Source organism: Indicator indicator, chromosome 34 (genome assembly GCF_027791375.1).
Source record: "Indicator indicator isolate 239-I01 chromosome 34, UM_Iind_1.1, whole genome shotgun sequence".
In the NCBI taxonomy this organism is placed as follows: domain Eukaryota; kingdom Metazoa; phylum Chordata; class Aves; order Piciformes; family Indicatoridae; genus Indicator; species Indicator indicator.
In genome coordinates this window covers 7757739-7774542 of record NC_072043.1, presented here as the reverse complement: position 1 = coordinate 7774542, position 16804 = coordinate 7757739, and the positions used below count along the sequence as shown (strand labels likewise).

General features: G+C 57.1%; 1 protein-coding gene across 1 annotated transcript in view; it reads left to right on the top strand.

Annotated features, from left to right (window-relative positions):
- Positions 1-2978: 2978 nt before the first annotated feature.
- The window catches only part of KIRREL3 (kirre like nephrin family adhesion molecule 3), a 104437-nt gene continuing 90611 nt past the window's right edge, over positions 2979-16804 (top strand). Inside the window, exons 1-2 of the mRNA XM_054395578.1 lie at positions 2979-3165; positions 6544-6693. Of these exons, the coding sequence (XP_054251553.1) occupies positions 2979-3165; positions 6544-6693 (337 nt within the window). The remainder of the gene's footprint in view (positions 3166-6543; positions 6694-16804) is intronic.

Genomic DNA, 16804 nt, shown 5'->3' with positions numbered 1-16804 from the left:
AGCTGTGTGAGGAGCAAAGGCTGAGAGCCCTGGGGCTGAGAGCCTGCAGAAGAGCAGCCCCAGAGGGCATCTAAGCAATGCTCAGCAAGAGCTAAAGGGCACCTGTGGGGCAAGAGGCTGTGGCCAGACTCTGCTGAGTGGTGCCCAGGGCCAGGCCAAGGGGCACTGGGCACAAAGTGGAGCCCAGATGGTTCCACGTGAAGAGGAGAAAGTTGTTTGTTGTGAGGGTGCTGGAGGGCTGGAGCAGGCTGCCCAGAGAGGTTGTGGAGTGTCCTTGTGTGGAGAGCTTCCAACCCCCCCTGGGCATTGTGCCCCTGGGCAAGCTGCTGTGGGCGCCGTGCTGGATTGTGTGGGTTGGACTGGATAAGCTCTAGAGGTCTCTTCCCACCCCCATGGTGGAATTTTGGGATAGCAGAAGGATTTCCAATGCTGTTGGAGGTCACCATGACTTCCATCAAGTCTCTGACAGCAGAAGGTTCTGGAATCTCCTCTAGAATAAACCCTTCCTGATGTGCATGCAGCAGCCAGCACCAGAGCAGGGACTTTTTGATGTAGAATTCAGATCCCCTTGTAAGTTTGGGGGTGCTGGGCTCCAGGAATGTGGTGCTTGAGGGGCACCTGGGCAAAAATTGGAGGAGTAGAACTGCAGAGGGGGGAAGCTGTGCTCCTCTCCATGCAGCTGCAGCTGGCTGGGAGCAAGTGGAAGTGAAGCCTCCAAAAATCACCCTGAAATCCCAACCTTCAGGCAGGGGCTAGGGAGGTTAGGAAATGATGGAGCTTTGGAGCTTTGCCCCCTGGGCAAGGCCAAAGAGCTCATTTGGGATGCAAGTTGAGCTGTGTCACACTTAACCTTGGTTTGGGATTAGTTGTCAGTCAATGATGGGATGGAGTTGATGCAGAGCAAGCTGCAATTGATTCTGGGTGGTGCTCATGGAGCCTGTCCTGGCTTCACAGATTGATTTTAAAGAGGATTTTTTCTTCTCCAGGCTGCAGCTGGTGGTGTGCATTGAGCTGGGTTGCAGCTGGGAGCTTCTCTTCTCCCTGTGTGGGAATAATTCCCCTGCAACAGGCTTCCAGCCTGTTGCAGGGGAATTATTCCCACACAGGGAGGCTCCTGGTGTTTAAGATCCCTCAGCAACAAGTCACAGGCAGCTCCTTTCTCCCCACATCTCCCTTTTCCCCATGGGAGGGCTTGGAAGGGACCTCCAGAGACCATCCAGGGTCAGCCAGGGCAGGGCACTCAGGAGCACATCCAGGTGGGGATGGAAAGTGTCCACAGAAGGAGACTCCACAAACCTCTCTGGGCAGCCTGCTGCAGGCCTCCAGCACCCTCCCACCAAAGAAGTTTCTCTTCACACTGAGGTGGAACCTCCTGGGTTCTAGTTTGTGCCCAGTGCCCCTTGTCCTGGCACAGGACACCACTGACAAGTGTCTGGCCTCAGCCTCTTGCCCCCCAGCCTTCAGATATTTATAAAACATTATTAAGGACTTCTCCTCAGTCTTCTCCAGACCAAGCAGCCCCAGGGCTCTCAGCCCTTCCTCCTCACACAGAGGTTCCAGTCCCTTCAGCATCCTCACAGCCTTTGTTGGACTCTCTCCAGCAGGTCTCTGTCCCTCTGGAAGTGAAGAGCCCAGAACTGGGCACAGTATTCCAGCTGTGGTCTCAGCAGAGCAGAGGAGAGGAGGAAGAGAACCTCCCTAGCCCTGCTGCTGGCCACTCTTCTCTTGATGCAGCCCAGGATGCCCTTGAGCCCCTTGGGCACATCTCTTTATGTCCAAATTCAGAGCAGGATTCAGGTGTGACTGTGCTCCTCAGGTGCTCCCTGTGGCAGGGGAGTTGGAACTGGATGATCCTTGTGATCCCTTCCAATCCTGACTGATTCTGTGATTCTATGATTAAATCATAGCACCCCAGAATGGGTTGGGTTGGGTTGGGTTGGGTTGGGTTGGAAGGGACGTGAAAGATCATCCAGTCCCAATCCCTGCCATGAACATGTAGCCCAAGGGCTTGCAGTGAGCAGGGATGGCCACAACTACAGCAAGCTGCTCAGAGCCCTGGCAAGCTTCTCCTTGAATGTCTCCAGGGATGGGGTCTCCACCACCTCTCTGGGCAACCTGTTCCACCACACCCACAGTAAAGAGCTTGTTCCTGATGTCCAAGAGCTTCTTGCCCTGCTCCTCAGCTGTTTGCTGAGTGGTTTTAACAGGTCCCTAACTGCACCTCCTGATTTGAGGTTCACCAAAGTCACACTGCAAGGTCCTACAGCTGGCTTGGGCCAATTCCAGGCTGGGTGCAGAGTGGGTTGAGAGCAGCCCTTAAGAAAGAGCCTTGGGGATGCTGGGTGCTGAGCAGCTCCCCAGGAGCCAGCAGTGACCTCCTGCAGCCCTCAGGCAGCTGTGTGCTGGGCTGCAGCCAGAGCAGTGTGGGCAGAGGGCGGCAGAGGGGATTCTGCCCCTAGGCTCTGCTCTGCTCAGACCTCACCTCCAATCCTGCCTCCAGCTCTGGTGTTCCCAGCAGGAGAAGGACACAGAGCTGCTGGAGAGAGGCCAGAGGAGGCCACAAAGATGCTCCAAGGGCTGGAGCAGCTCTGCTGTGAGCACAGGCTGAGGGAGCTGGGGGGGTGCAGCCTGGAGAGGAGAAGGCTCCAGGGGGACCTGAGAGCTGCCTGCCAGGACCTGAAGGGATCCTGCAGGAAGGCTGCAGAGAGACTTTTGCTGAGGGTGTCTGAGACAGGCCAAAGGGGAATGGTTTGGAGCTGAGGCAGAGCAGGGATAGAGTGGAGCTGAGGAAGAAGTTGTTCAGCAGGAGGGAGGTGAGACTCTGGCACAGGCTGCCCAGGGAGGCTGTGGCTGCCTCCTGCCTGGGGGTGTTCAGTGCCAGGCTGGATGAGACCTTGAGCAGCTGAGTCCAGCTGAGAGGTGTCCCTGGGCATGGCAGGAGGCTGCAGCAGGTGAGCTGTGAGCCCTGCTGTGCCTCCATGAGAGCTGACAGCCTTCTTCTCCTTTCCTCTGCAGGTCAGGCTTCGTCCTTCACGCAGCAGCCCCAGGACCAGGTGGTGGTGGCAGGGCAGGCTGTGACCCTGCTGTGTGCCATCCCCGAGTACAATGGCATCGTGCTCTGGATCAAGGACGGGCTGGCCCTCGGCGTGGGCAGGGACCTCTCCAGTAAGTCTCCATCCTGCCCTCCCCCAGCCAGCAGAACAGGATCCTCCCCCCTCACCAACAGCCCCAGGAGTTACTTCGAGGTGCTAGGAAATATTCTGCTCTGGAAGGGTTCCCAAAGCTTGGAATGGTCTGGGCAGGGCAGTGCTGGAGTCACCCTCCCTGGGGGTGTTGCAGCCCCGTGTGGAGCTGGTGCTTAGGGACATGGTTTGGTGCTGAGCCTTCAGTGCTGGGTCGAGGCTTGGGCTGGGGGAGCTTGCAGGGCTCTGCCTACTGAATCATAGAATCATAGAATGGGTTGGAAGGGACCTCCAGATCTCACCCAGTCCAACCCCTGCAGGCAGCAGGGACATCCTCCCCTGGAGCAGGTTGCCCACAGCCCTGTCCAGCCTCCCCTGGAATATCTCCAGGGATGGAGCCTCAACCACCTCCCTGGGCAACCTGCTGCAGTGTTCCAGCAGCCTCCTGCTGCAGAACTTCTTCCTCACATCCAATCTCAATCTGCTCTGCTCTCATTCCAAACCATTGTCCCTGGTCCTGTCCCTGCAGGCCTTTGGGATCAATTCCTCTGCAGCCTTCTTGGAGCTCCCTTCAGGTACTGGAAGGTTGCTCTGAGGTCTGCCTGGAGCCTTCTCTTCTCCAGGCTGAACAGCTCCAACTCTCTCAGCCTGTCCCCACAGCAGAGGTGTTCCAAACCCTTGATCATCTTTGTGTCCTCCTCTGGACCCTCTCCATTCAGCTCCAGGCCCTTCCTATATTGAAGGCTCCAGAGCTGGACACAGAACTCCAGGTGAGATCTCCCCAGAGCAGAGCAAAGTGGCAGAGGGATGACTTCTGGGATTCTGTGAGGGAAGGGTTTTCAGTTTGCCATCCAGCTCGAATGTGACTCTTGAACAGTGGAACAAACCAAGCCTTGATTCCCTCTGACCTGAAGCAAAGCAAAAGCTTCCTGCAGGGGTGTCCCGAGCCTCCCAAAGCCTTGCTCTGGGCTCAGGTGACTTGGGAGTTGTAAGGGTTGGAAGAGTCTCTTCTGACCTGCTCAAAAAACCCAAGCAAGCAAACCGGGAATGGCTCTGTGCTCTGGGGGAAGGTTTGTTGCCTCTGCTGCAGCCCCCCAGCACTTGAGGCTTCCTGAAGCTGTGCTTTGGCAAATGACAGCTTGGTGATGAAATTCTGCAGGGCCAGAGGAGGCCACAGCAATGCTGGCAGGGCTGGAAGCCTCTGCTGGGAGCCAGGCTGAGAGAGTTGGGCTTGGGCAGCCTGCAGAGGAGAAGGCTCCAGGGACACCTTCTGGTGGCCTTGCAGGCCTTGGAGAAAGCTGGGGACAGAGTTTGGAGCAGGACCTGTTGGGCCAGGCCAAGGGGGGATGGTTTGGAAGGCAAAGAGGGAGCTTGAGAGTGGAGAGAAGGGAAAATGTTTGAGGCTGAGGGTGGGGAGAGCCTGGCCCAGGCTGCCCAGAGAGGTGGGAGCTGCCCCATGGCTGGCAGCAGTGCAGCTCAGGTTGGTTGGGGCTGTGAGCAACCTGCTGTGGTTGGGGATGTCCCTGGGGGGTTCTTTTAGATGACCTTGAAAGGTCCCTTCCCACCCAAAGCAGTTTGGGATTCTCTGGTGTCTCAGACCTCCCTTCCCTGAATCCCCTCCATGCACAGTGGCTGAGGCTTGACTGCAGCTGCTGAAGGCTCTGGAGCAGCAGTGGAGAAATTCTGCACTTTGCTCAAGGTAGCTTTCTGCAAAATGCTCATTTGCAGTCAAATATTTCACAGGGGAATGTTGTGGTTGAAAGAGAGCTTCAACACCCAGTGTAAACAGGATTGGATGAAGCTCTAATCAGGGAGCTGCAGAGAGCAATGAGGTCTCCCTCAGCCTCCTCTTCTCCAGGCTCAACACCCCCAGCTCCCTCAGCTGCTCCTCCCCAGCCCTCTTCTCCAGACCCTTCCCCAGCTTCCTTGCCCTTCTCTGCTCCTGCTCCAGCCTCTCAATGTCCTTCTGGCAGTCAGGAGCCCAAACCTGAACCCAGGGCTCAAGGTGCAGCCTCAGCAGTGCCCAGTCCAGGGGCACAATCATTCAGAAAGCAGGAGATGATTTCTGTGACTCGGTCTCCATGGGCCCTGCTCCTTCTCTAAAGAGCATTTTTTCCTTTTTGTCTTTTGGGTTTTTTTCCATCCAACAATTAATTACTCATTTCTCAGCCGTGCCTGAGCAAGCAGCCAGGACTTCAGCTGCTTCTCAAAGCTCTGTGCCACAACTACCAGACACAGGAGAGGCTGAGGGCCCTGGGGGTGTTGAGCCTGCAGAAGAGGAGGCTGAGGGGAGACCTCATTGCTCTCTGCAGCTCCCTGAGAGGAGGCTGTGGTGAGGCTGGTGTGGTCCAAGGAACTAATGACAGGAGAAGAGGAATTGGCCTCAAGCTGCACCAGGGGAGGGTTAGTTTGGAGATGAGGAACAATTTCTTTGCTGGAGGAGTGGTCAGGGGTTGGCAGAGGCTGCCCAGGGAGGTGGTGGAGTCCTCAGCCCTGGAGGTGTTCCAGAACCCTGTGGCCATGGCTCTTGGGGCCGTGGTGGGGTTGGGTTGGTGTTGGACTGGATGATCCCTGAGGGCTTTTCCAACCTTAGTGGTTCTGTCCTTTCCCCACAAGAGCTCTCCACATGGCTGGGTCAGAGCAGCTCCACTCAAGTACTTGGGAATTCCTTCACCAGCTCCTTCTTTTCTGAGCTCCTGCAGACCTACAGTTGCCTCCCCACTTTTGGATGGCCTCTCTCTTGTCCTGGGCTGACTGCTGAGGACAGGGACAAGCTGCCTGGCTACTGGATGGGTCCTGTGGATTCTGAACCCACACTCACTTGATCCCAGCATGGTTAGGGCTTGGAAGGGGCCTCTGGAGCTCATCCAGTCCAACCCCACTCCCAAAGCAGGGCAGCCACAGCAGCTTGCCCAGGGGCACAATGCCCAGGGGGGGTTGGAAGCTCTCCACACAAGGACACTCCACAACGTCTCTGGGCAGCCTGCTCCAGCCCTCCAGCACCCTCACAACAAACAACTTTCTCCTCCTCTTCACCTCCAACCTCCTGGGCTCCACTCTGTGCCCAGTGCCCCTTGGCCTGGCCCTGGGCACCACTCAGCAGAGTCTGGCCACAGCCTCTTGCCCCCCAGGGGCCCTTTAGCTCTTGCTGAGCATTGCTCAGATGCCCTCTGGGGCTGCTCTTCTGCAGGCTCTCAGCCCCAGGGCTCTCAGCCTTTGCTCCTCACACAGCTGCTCCAGGCCCCTCAGCAGCTTCCCAGCCTCCCCTGGACTCTCTCCAGCACTTCTCTGTCCCTCTGCACCTGAGCCTGGCCCCAGGCTCTCTCCCCCCTCCCTGCTGACCCTGTGCTGTGCCCTGCAGGTTACCCACGCTATCTGGTGGTAGGAGACCACCTGTCTGGAGAGCACCACCTGAAGATCCTGAGGGCTGACCTGCAGGATGATGCTGTCTATGAGTGCCAGGCCATCCAGGCTGCCATCCGCTCCCGCCCTGCCAGGCTGACAGTTCTGGGTGAGTCCCATCCCCCCCCCAGCAGCTTCATGAGCACTTGGGGTGGGTTTTGGGGTTTGGTTTTTTGGTTTTTTTTTTTGTCCTCATGCCTGTGGTGAAGACTTTTGGAGAATGTTTTGTTGCTAAATGAAGAGGAATGGAAATGAGTAAGTTGGGGTTGTGCAGTCTGGAGAGGAGAAGGCTCCCAGGAGACCTTCTTGGGACCTTCCAGTGCAACCCAAGCAGCTCCATGAAGGCTTGAGCAGAGCCTCTGCTTTTGAGAGATCACAGAGGAGAGCACAGCAAACCCTGCACACAGCTCAGTGCTGCAAATGACCCAGAGCTCAACCTCTCTGCTGCTACACAGCAGAGCAAATCCAGGTGCTGCAGGGGGCAAGCTCCTGAGCAAATCCTGCTCAGGAGAACCAGATCCATCTCTTGTGCAGAGGAGGGGCAGAGGGCTGGAGCTGCTCTGCTCTGGAGACAGCCTGAGAGAGTTGGGGTTGTGCAGGCTGGAGAGGAGAAGGCTCCCAGGAGACCTTCTGGTGGCCTTCCAGCATCTGAAGGAGGCTCCAAGAAAGCTGGGGAGGGACTTTTGAGGGTGTCAGGGAGTGATAGGACTGGGGGGGATGGAGCAAAAGTAGAAGTGAGGAGACTGAGATTGGATGTTAGGAAGAAGTTGTTCCCCATGAGGGTGGTGAGAGACTGGCAGAGGTTGCCCAGGGAGGTGGTGGAAGCCTCATCCCTGGAGGGTTTTGCAGCCAGGCTGGATGTGGCTGTGAGCAACCTGCTGTGGTGTGAGGTGTCCCTGCCCATGGCAGGGGGGTTGGAACTGGCTGAGCCTTGAGCTCCCTTCCAACCCTGACAGTTCTGTGATTCTCTCAATCCACCATGAGAGCCATGTGGGTGCCTCTTGACCCCAACCACTGCAGCGTGGAAGCTGGCTGGGGAGCAGGGCTGAGCCTTTCTCAGTGGTTAATCTTGCCCAGGAGCAGCACAGGAGGGTGTGACATGGGATGGCAAACAGGAGATGGCTCCCAACAGCTTGGGAAGACTTTTTTTTTGGGTGGGAGATGGGGGCTGAAGGGCTTTGCTGATGGGCTGGCAACGTGGTTTGGAGAGCTCACGGCAGAGCTGCAGCTGTGAGACATCCCAGGATGGAGGTGGTGCCAGAGAAGGTGAAGAAGAACCCTTCAGGGATAGAAGGATTGGGCATGAGGGACAATTTCTTTCCCCAATAGCTTGTCAAGGCCTGGAGCAGGATGCCCAGGTGAGAGGTGGAGTTCACATCCCTGGGGGGGGTTTCAAAGCTGTGGAGCTGTTGGTGCTGAGGGCCCTGGTTTGGTGGTGCCCTGGCAGTGCTGGGTTCAGGGTTGGACCAACGAGTTCCCATCCCTGTTTTGCCTTTTCCTCTCTGTCTGCTAATCTCTCCCCATCACCTTCCCCCCAAAACCCAACCCCCATCTCTTCCTTCCCTGCCCTTAATGATGAGCTCCTTTCTGATCCTTCCTTCTGCTCAACCCCACAGACACAGAGCAGAAGGAGGCTGTCAGGAAGGAAAAAACTTTCCCCTCTTAGCACAAAGCTGTCTCACCTTCCCCTCCTTCTCCTGAGCTCCCTCCTGCTGCCGAGGAGGCAGACAAAGGCAGTGCTGTTATTTAATTAGAGCTAAAGATTTCCACACGCATCGGGTCCCCGGGCAGGGGCGGGCGGCCAGGCGCAGCGAGCGGCGGCGCCGGCACGGAGCAGAGCCTCGCTGGCAGGGATCAAAAGGAAATCGTTGAGAGCTGGGGGCTGACAGGGCGTGGGGAGGGGATGTTTGTGTGAGCAGAGACGGCAGCTGCTAATTGCTACATCGACTGCCCGTGTTCAGCAGCTTGTATCTGCAGAGGGCTTTCCTCCCTGGACGAGGGAGGGTGCACCGCAGAGCAGCTTGGAAGCAGAGAAGGGCTCAGAGTGGAAGGGACCTCAGAGGTTATCGACTGCAACCTCCCTGCCATGCCCAGGGACACCTCTCAGCTAGCCCAGGCTGCTCAAGGTCTCATCCAGCCTGGCCTTCAACACCCCCAGGCAGGAGGCAGCCACAGCCTCCCTGAGCAGCCTGTGCCAGAGTCTCACCTCCCTCCTGCTGAACAACTTCTTCCTCAGCTCCACTCTAACCCTGCTCTGCCTCAGCTCCAATCCATTCCCCCTTGGCCTGTCTCAGACACCCTCAGCAAAAGTCTCTCTGCAGCCTTCCTGCAGGATCCCTTCAGGTCCTGGCAGGCAGCTCTGGGGTGTCCCTGGAGCCTTCTCCTCTGCAGGCTGCACCCCCCCAGCTCCCTCAGCCTGTGCTCACAGCAGAGCTGCTCCAGCCCTTGGAGCATCTTTGTGGCCTCCTCTGGTCTTGAGCGCCATGGGTGAGAAAATGGAGCTCTGAACCCTTTGGTACCACATTTTTCACTTTAAATGTATTGGGTCCTGCCCTTGGGTCACACCAACCCCATGCAACCTCCAGGCTGGGACACAGTGGCTGGAAACTTGCCTGGAGGAAAAGGGCCTGGGGGTGCTGGGGGACAGCCATCTGAACATGAGCCAGGGAGTGCTCAGGTGGGCAAGAAGGGCACCAGCAGCCTGGGCTGGAGCAGCAATGGTGTGGGCAGCAGGAGCAGGGCAGGGATTGTGCCCCTGGACTGGGCACTGCTGAGGCTGCACACTGAGTGCTGGCTTCAGTTTTGGGCTCCTGACTGCCAGAAGGACATTGAGAGGCTGGAGCAGGAGCAGAGAAGGGCAAGGAAGCTGGGGAAGGGTCTGGAGAAGAGGGCTGGGGAGGAGCAGCTGAGGGAGCTGGGGGTGTTGAGCCTGGAGAAGAGGAGGCTGAGGGAGACCTCATTGCTCTCTGCAGCTCCCTGCAAGGAGGCTGGAGCCAGGTGGGGGTTGGGCTCTGCTCCCAAGGAACAAGGGACAGGACAAGAGGAAATGGCCTCAGGTTGCCCCAGGGCAGGTTCAGGTTTGCCATGAGGAACAATTTCTTCCCCTTGAGGGTTTCCAGGCCCTGGAAAAGGCAGCCCAGAGCAGTGGTGGAGTTCCCATCCCTGGAGAGTTTTCAAAGCCCTGGAGAGGTCATGCTGAGGGCCCTGGTTCAGTGGTGCCCTGGCAGGCCTGGGTCAGGGTTGGAGTTGATGGTCTCAGAGTTCTCTTCCCCACACAGCCATTCCCTGGCTCACTCAGGGTGTTTTGTTTTGTTTTTTTTTTTTTGCCTGGCTTGGTGCTGCCTTGTCCTTTCCTGCCAGCTTTTCCACTTCCTGGGTATCAGGGAATCCCCCAGTGCCTCCCAGTTCAGTCTCCAGCTGCTGTCATTCATGTCTGACAAGAGCTTCCTGGGGCTGCTGCCTCCTGCTGCCCTGCTCAGGCATGGAGCTACACCGACTGCTGATGAAATATTGAAGCTGTTGTCTCATCCTGTTCTGATCTACAGCCTCCACTGTAGTGGAACAGAGCATGCCAGAGCCCTGGAATTCCAAATAGTCAGACAGACTGGGCCTGTCAGTGCCATCAGCAGCAGGGAAGAGCTTTTCCTTGTGGAGTCTCCTGGATATATTCAAGTTGGGACCCATCCCAAAGCTGGGGGGGACTCCATGGCCTGAAAGGTCTCTTCCAGCCACAACCATTCTGTGATTTCTTGCCTACCAGGACATGTTCCTGGGGGTCAAGTGGGACCCACTGGGTTTGTCTGGGGACACTGAGTTCTCTCCTGCTCATGCCATGGCTGTTGGCTGACATGTGGCAGCGACCCTGACAGCTCTTTTGGGCAGAGACCTTGCCAGGGATGCTCCTTGGCAAGTGAGCTGCAGCCCCCACATCCTGAGCAGCTGACTGGAGCAGAGGTGGTGACAGGATCAGAGGATGGGTTGGGTGGGAAAACACCTTAAAGGTCATCCAGTTCCAACCCCTGCCATGCCCAGGGACACCTCTCAGCTGGACTCAGCTGCTCAAGGTCTCATCCAGCCTGGCACTGAACACCTCCAGGCAGGAGGCAGCCACAGCCTCCCTGGGCAGCCTGTGCCAGAGTCTCACCTCCCTCCTGCTGAAGAACTTCCTCAGCTCCACTCTATCCCTGCTCTGCCTCAGCTCCAAACCATTCCCCTTTGGCCTGTCTCAGACACCCTCAGCAAAAGTCTCTCTGCAGCCTTCCTGCAGGATCCCTTCAGGTCCTGGCAGGCAGCTCTGGGGTCCCCCTGGAGCCTTCTCCTCTGCAGGCTGCACCCCCCCAGCTCCCTCAGCCTGTGCTCACAGCAGAGCTGCTCCAGCCCTTGGAGCATCTTTGTGACCCCCTCTGGCCTCTCTCCACAGCTCTGAGTCCTTCTCCTGCTGGGAACACCAGAGCTGGAGGCAGGATTGGAGGTGAGGTCTGAGCAGAGCAGAGCCCAGGGGCAGAATCTCCTCTCCTGCCCTCTGCCCACACTCCTCTGGCTGCAGCCCAGGTTTTCCCCACATTGTCTGAGGAAGAAGCTGCAGCTCTGTGCTCCAGTGGCTGATGAAGATGATGAGATGGGACTGGGGAGATGAGGATCCATCCACTGCCTCCTCAAGCAAAGGATGTCAAGGCAGCAATTCGTCAGGGGAGCTCAAGCCTGGCAGCCTCAGGGAAGCCACCAGAGGGCTGTTTGCTACCTGGTACCATCACTTCATGGCAGGGCTGCTTAATTTATGATCTATTTAGCTAAGCTGGGGCATTAATTAAACAAAGCAGGAGCCTGGCGAGGACTTGGAGTGATTTGAAAATGAAATCAAGAGGCAGCAGCGGAGAGGAAGCGCAAAGCAAACACTCAGGGTGGAACTGCTGGAGAGGTCCCTCCAGGCCTCCATCAAAGCTGGGAGCAGGCAGGGCAGGCACAGGAGGTCCCCATGGCCAGCAGATGTGTGTGGTTAGGATCTGCAGCTGCTGAGCTGCAGCAGCCACAGGGATGGCTTCGGGAGCCTTCCCCACCCGGGGGAGCGTGAAGCAAGCAGAGGCCCCAGCAAGGCAGGATGGGATCTGCAGCCACAATAATTAGTGCTGAGCTCCCACAGCTCACAGGCAGCCAAGCCAGGAGCAGCTTTGAAGAGAGGAGTTGGCTTCCCGGGGAGGGGAAGAGGGGAGCCCAGGCTCGTCCTGCTGAGCTGGCAGCAGAGGCACCCAGGAGCCCAGCAGGGTGAGGGCAGGAAGGGAGCTCCAGCCATGCACCCCTGCTACAGCATCAACATTCCTGACAGTTGGAAGGACAAGATCAATCCAGAACCCCAGCATGGTGAGATGGGAAGGGACCTCTGGAGCTCATCCAGTCCAAGCTCTGCTCCAGCAGGGCACCCACAGCAGCTTGCCCAGGGGCACAATGCCCAGGGGGGGTTGGAAGCTCTCCACACAAGGACACTCCACAACCTCTCTGGGCAGCCTGCTCCAGCCCTCCAGCACCCTCACAACAAACAACTTTCTCCTCCTCTTCACCTCCAACCTCCTGGGCTCCACTCTGTGCCCAGTGCCCCTTGGCCTGGCCCTGGGCACCACTCAGCAGAGTCTGGCCACAGCCTCTTGCCCCCCAGGGGCCCTTTAGCTCTTGCTGAGCATTGCTCAGATGCCCTCTGGGGCTGCTCTTCTGCAGGCTCTCAGCCCCAGGGCTCTCAGCCTTTGCTCCTCACACAGCTGCTCCAGGCCCCTCAGCAGCTTCCCAGCCTCCCCTGGACTCTCTCCAGCACTTCTCTGTCCCTCTGCAAGTGGGGAGCACAGAACTGCCCCCAGGACTGCAGCTGTGGCCTCAGCAGGGCAGAGCAGAGCAGAGGGGCAGCAGAACCTCCCTTGCCCTGCTGCCCACACTCTTCTCCATGCCCCCAGGACACCCTTGGCCTTCTTGGCCCCCAGCCCACATTGCTGCTCCTGGGCACCTTCTTGACCCCCAGGGGCACTCCCAGCTCCTTCTCCTTGCAGCTGCTTCCCAACTCCATTATTAAGCCTCATCCCTTGATGGCCAGGGGTAGACAGAATGTGCAGTGCTAGCAGGATGGAGGAGCTGAGATCAAATGAAGCAGATGGTGCTGGGGATGCTGGATGGTTGTGTGGTTGCACTCCACCACTGGCATCTTGGCAGGAGCATCCCAAGCCTGTCATGGTCTGTGGTGCTCCCAGCATGAGGAGTGATACCTCCAGCCCTGCCTGGTCCCACCAGGCTCCTCTGCACCACTGATTCTGCAGCTTGGCACAGCTGAGATGTTGCTGGAGACAACCAGGCTGAGAAGACCATGGGGGAAGCACAGAAGCTACTTCCAGAGGCTTCAGGTGAATTATTGATAGGCAATTAGCTTGTAGAGTCACCTTTTGAGGTTCTCAGCCCCCTGTCTCCTCCCCTTCCACAGCCTTCTACTGATATTAATTTTGCCTTCAGGTGTGTCCCATCAGACAGGAACCTTCCTGAAGTCACCATGAATCATTTATTGCTACAGACTCACTTCATCTGAAGTGAGGGCTCCTCTCTTGCAAGCTGGCAGAAGCCAGGGACAGGAGAAGAGGAGGTCACCTCAGTGCCAAGCTGCTTCATGTTCTGTCCCAGCCCTTCTCCTCTCTTCATTTTTCATTTGATTCCAATCTCTCTTTCCAGACCTCCCCTGCAGGGCAGGGGAAGATGTTTCCATCACCCAAACAATGGCTGGCAGCTTGAGACCTCTGTGCTTACAGGCTTTCCTGCTCCTCACTGGAGTTTGCTCTGAAAAATCAAGAGTTAGGGTCCAGAGGAGGCCATGAAGACAATCAGAGGGTTGGAGAAGCTCTGCTGTGGGGACAGGCTGGGAGAGTTGGGGTTGTTCAGCCTGGAGAAGAGAAGGCTCCAGGCAGACCTCAAAGCAGCCTTCCAGGACCTGAAGGGACTCCAGGAGAGCTGGGGAGGGACTTTGGACAAGGGCTGGGAGTGGCAGGATGAGGAACAATGGCTTTGAGCTGGGAGAGGGGAGATTGAGAGTGGAGATGAGGAAGGAATTGTTGAGAGTGAGACTGGGGAGAGACTGGCACAGGTTGCCCAGGGAGGCTGTGGATGAGGGACATTGGCTTTGAGCTGGAAGAAGCTGGATTGAGACTGGAGATTAGGAAGAAATCCTTCCCCATGAGGATGGGGAGACACTGGAACAGGCTGCCCAGGGAGGTTGTGGAGGCTCCAAGCCTGGAAGCGTTCAAGGCCAGGTTGGATGGGCCTTAAGCAGCCTGGGCTAGTAGGAGGTCTTCCTCCTTATGGCAGGGGAGTTGAAACTGGATGATCTGTAAGGTCCCTTCCAACCCAACCCAACCCAACCCATGCTGTGATTCCATGATCTGGCAGCACCACAACCAGGATTCTATGAAAGCCAAGAGGACATGACCTGGGCAAGGCCAGTTTGCAGCAGCTGTGAGCAATGCTGCACTGCAAGGAGAAACCATGGGATGGGTCACAGGATCAGAGGATGTTAGGGGTTGGAAGGGATTTCCAAAGGTCAGCAAGTCCAACCCCCCTGCCAGAGCAAGACCACAGAATCCAGCACAGGTCACACAGGAACACATCCAGATGGGGCTGGAAAGGCTCCAGAGCAGGAGACTCCACAACCTCTCTGGGCAGCCTGCTCCAGGGCTCTGGCACCCTCCCAGTGCAGAAGTTCCTCCTCCTGTTGAGGTGGAACCTCCTGAATTGGAGTTTATATCCCTTACTCCTTGTCCTATCCCAGGGTGCAAGTGAGCAGAGCCTGTCCCTGTCCCTTCCCTCCTGACCCCCTGCCCTCAGATATCTATAAATCATTCCAGCCTGGAACCACCTCAAGTATTCCTTTTCCACATCAATCTTTCTCCCTGAGTGCCAAAGCCCAGCCCAAAGCAGGGTCTGGAGGAAGCTGTCAGTTCAGAGCAGCAGAGAAGCAGCCATGCAGCTGTGATCCTTCCCTTCTCCTTGAAGAAGTTTGGGTCTTCACAGAGCTGCCTCCTCTGCTGGGAATACTGAGAGTGGCAAAACAGCAACTGGGTCTGCTGAGAGTGAGAGCAACATCAAACAATCAGCACAGCTCCCAGCTCACCTAAATATTTGATGTCATGTCTGAGCAGCTTAAGCTTACAGCACTCTGAGCTGGCTCCTTGGGATAGCAGAGGGTGGAAAGACAAAGAATCAGAGGCTGGGTTGGGTTGGAAAAGCCTTCAGAGAGCATCCAGCCCAACACCAACCCAACCCCACCATGGACACAAAACCATGGCCCCAAGTGCCATGGCCACAAGGTTCTGGGACACTTCCAGGGGTGGGGACTCCACCACCTCCCTGGGCAGCCTGTGCCAATCCCTGACCACTCCTCCAGCAAAGAAATTGTTCCTCATCTCCAACCTAAGCCTCCCCTGCTACAGTTTCAGCCCATTTCCTCTCCCTCTATCACCTGAGCCTAGGGAACAGAGCCCAAGCCCCACCTGGCTCCAGCTTCCTTGCAGGGAGCTGCAGAGAGCAATGAGGTCTCCCTCAGCCTCCTCTTCTCCAGGCTCAACACCCCCAGCTCCCTCAGCTGCTCCTCCCCAGCCCTCTTCTCCAGACCCTTCCCCAGCTCTGTTGCCCTCTGTTGTCCTCCACCCCCCCAACATCCTTCTTGGATCCTTCTTGGATCCCAAAATTGTTCCTTATCTCCAACCTAACCCTCCCCTGGCCAGTTTCAGGCCATTTCCTCTCCTCTCCATTCTGTCCTCCCATCCAGGCCATCAATGAAGATGTAGAATAAGATTGGACCCCATTTGATGAGGAGTCTGCCAAAATTCATCTTCACTGTAGCCCTGGGGCCCAGGCTTGGGTGATAGGAGCAGAGTTTTGTGTCCTGTAGGTTAATCAGGAACACCTCACCTGGAATACTGCATCCAGCTCTGGGCTTCCCAGGTCAGCAGGGACAGGGATCTGCTGGAGAGAGGCCAAGGGAGGGCTCCAAGGATGCTGAAGGGACTGCAGCACTGCCTGGGGAGGAGAGGCTGAGAGCCCTGGGGCTGTTCAGTGTGGAGAGGAGAAGGCTGAGAGGGATCTGATCAATGTCTATCAAGAGCTGAGGGCTGGGGGTCAGGAGGGAGGGGACAGGGACAGGCTCTGCTCACTTGCACCCTGGGACAGGCCAAGGGGCAGTGGATGGAAACTGCAGCCCAGGAGGTTCCACCTCAACAGGAGGAGGAACTTCTGCACTGGGAGGATCACAGAGCCCTGGAGCAGGCTGCCCAGAGAGGTTGTGGAGTCTCCTGCTCTGGAGCCTTTCCAGCCCCATCTGGATGTGTTCCTGTGTGACCTGTGCTGCATTCTCTGGTCCTGCTCTGGCAGGGGGGTTGGATTTGATGACCTTTGGAGGTCCCTTCCAACCCCTAACATCCTCTGATCCTGTGACCACAGAGCCAGGCTCAGGTCCTGCAGGATTGCTGTGCCTGGAAGCCTCTCTTGAGGAGCCTTCCCCAACTCACATTCATTCAAGCCCAGGCTTGGGTGAGAGCTGCAAGAGTTTTGTGTTTTGTAGCTTAATTAGGAGCTGATCTCCAGCCCCATGGAGTCAGGCTCAGGTCCTGCAGGAGGACTGCTGTGCCTGGAAGCCTCTCTTGTTCTCTTTGAACTTCCCCCACCAGCAGATGCCAGCTCTCCCTTCCAGCTCTGCCTGCTTCACATGCCTGGAGCAGCCACAGTGTCCCTACCTGAGTGCTGGAAGCTGAAGGAGCACAGAGCAAATGGGAAGAGACAGGGTTGGGAATGATTAATGGTGGATTTGGGAGCCAATCTGTGATTTCTTGTCTTGATGTGGGGAGGGCCTGACCCCTGTGCTTATTGAACATGAAGTATCTGTGCAGAGCCTGCTGGGCTGCTCCCAGCTGATGGATGCCGAGCACAAAGAGCTGATAAAAGCCTTTCCTCTTCCTCCAGCAGCTTTGAGCCTCTTCCCAGCTCCTCTGACTGGCTCTGCCCAGCTCCTGCCCCTCACACAGGAGCCTGTGGAGCTCCTGGATTAAGGGAACTTTGGTAATTATGGAAGGGTTTGAGCAGGAAGAGACCTTCCAGACTCCTCACCCAGTGCAGCCCCCTGCAGCCCCCAGGGACATCCCCAACCACAGCAGGTTGCTCACAGCCCCAACCAACCTGAGCTGCACTGCTGCCAGCCATGGGGC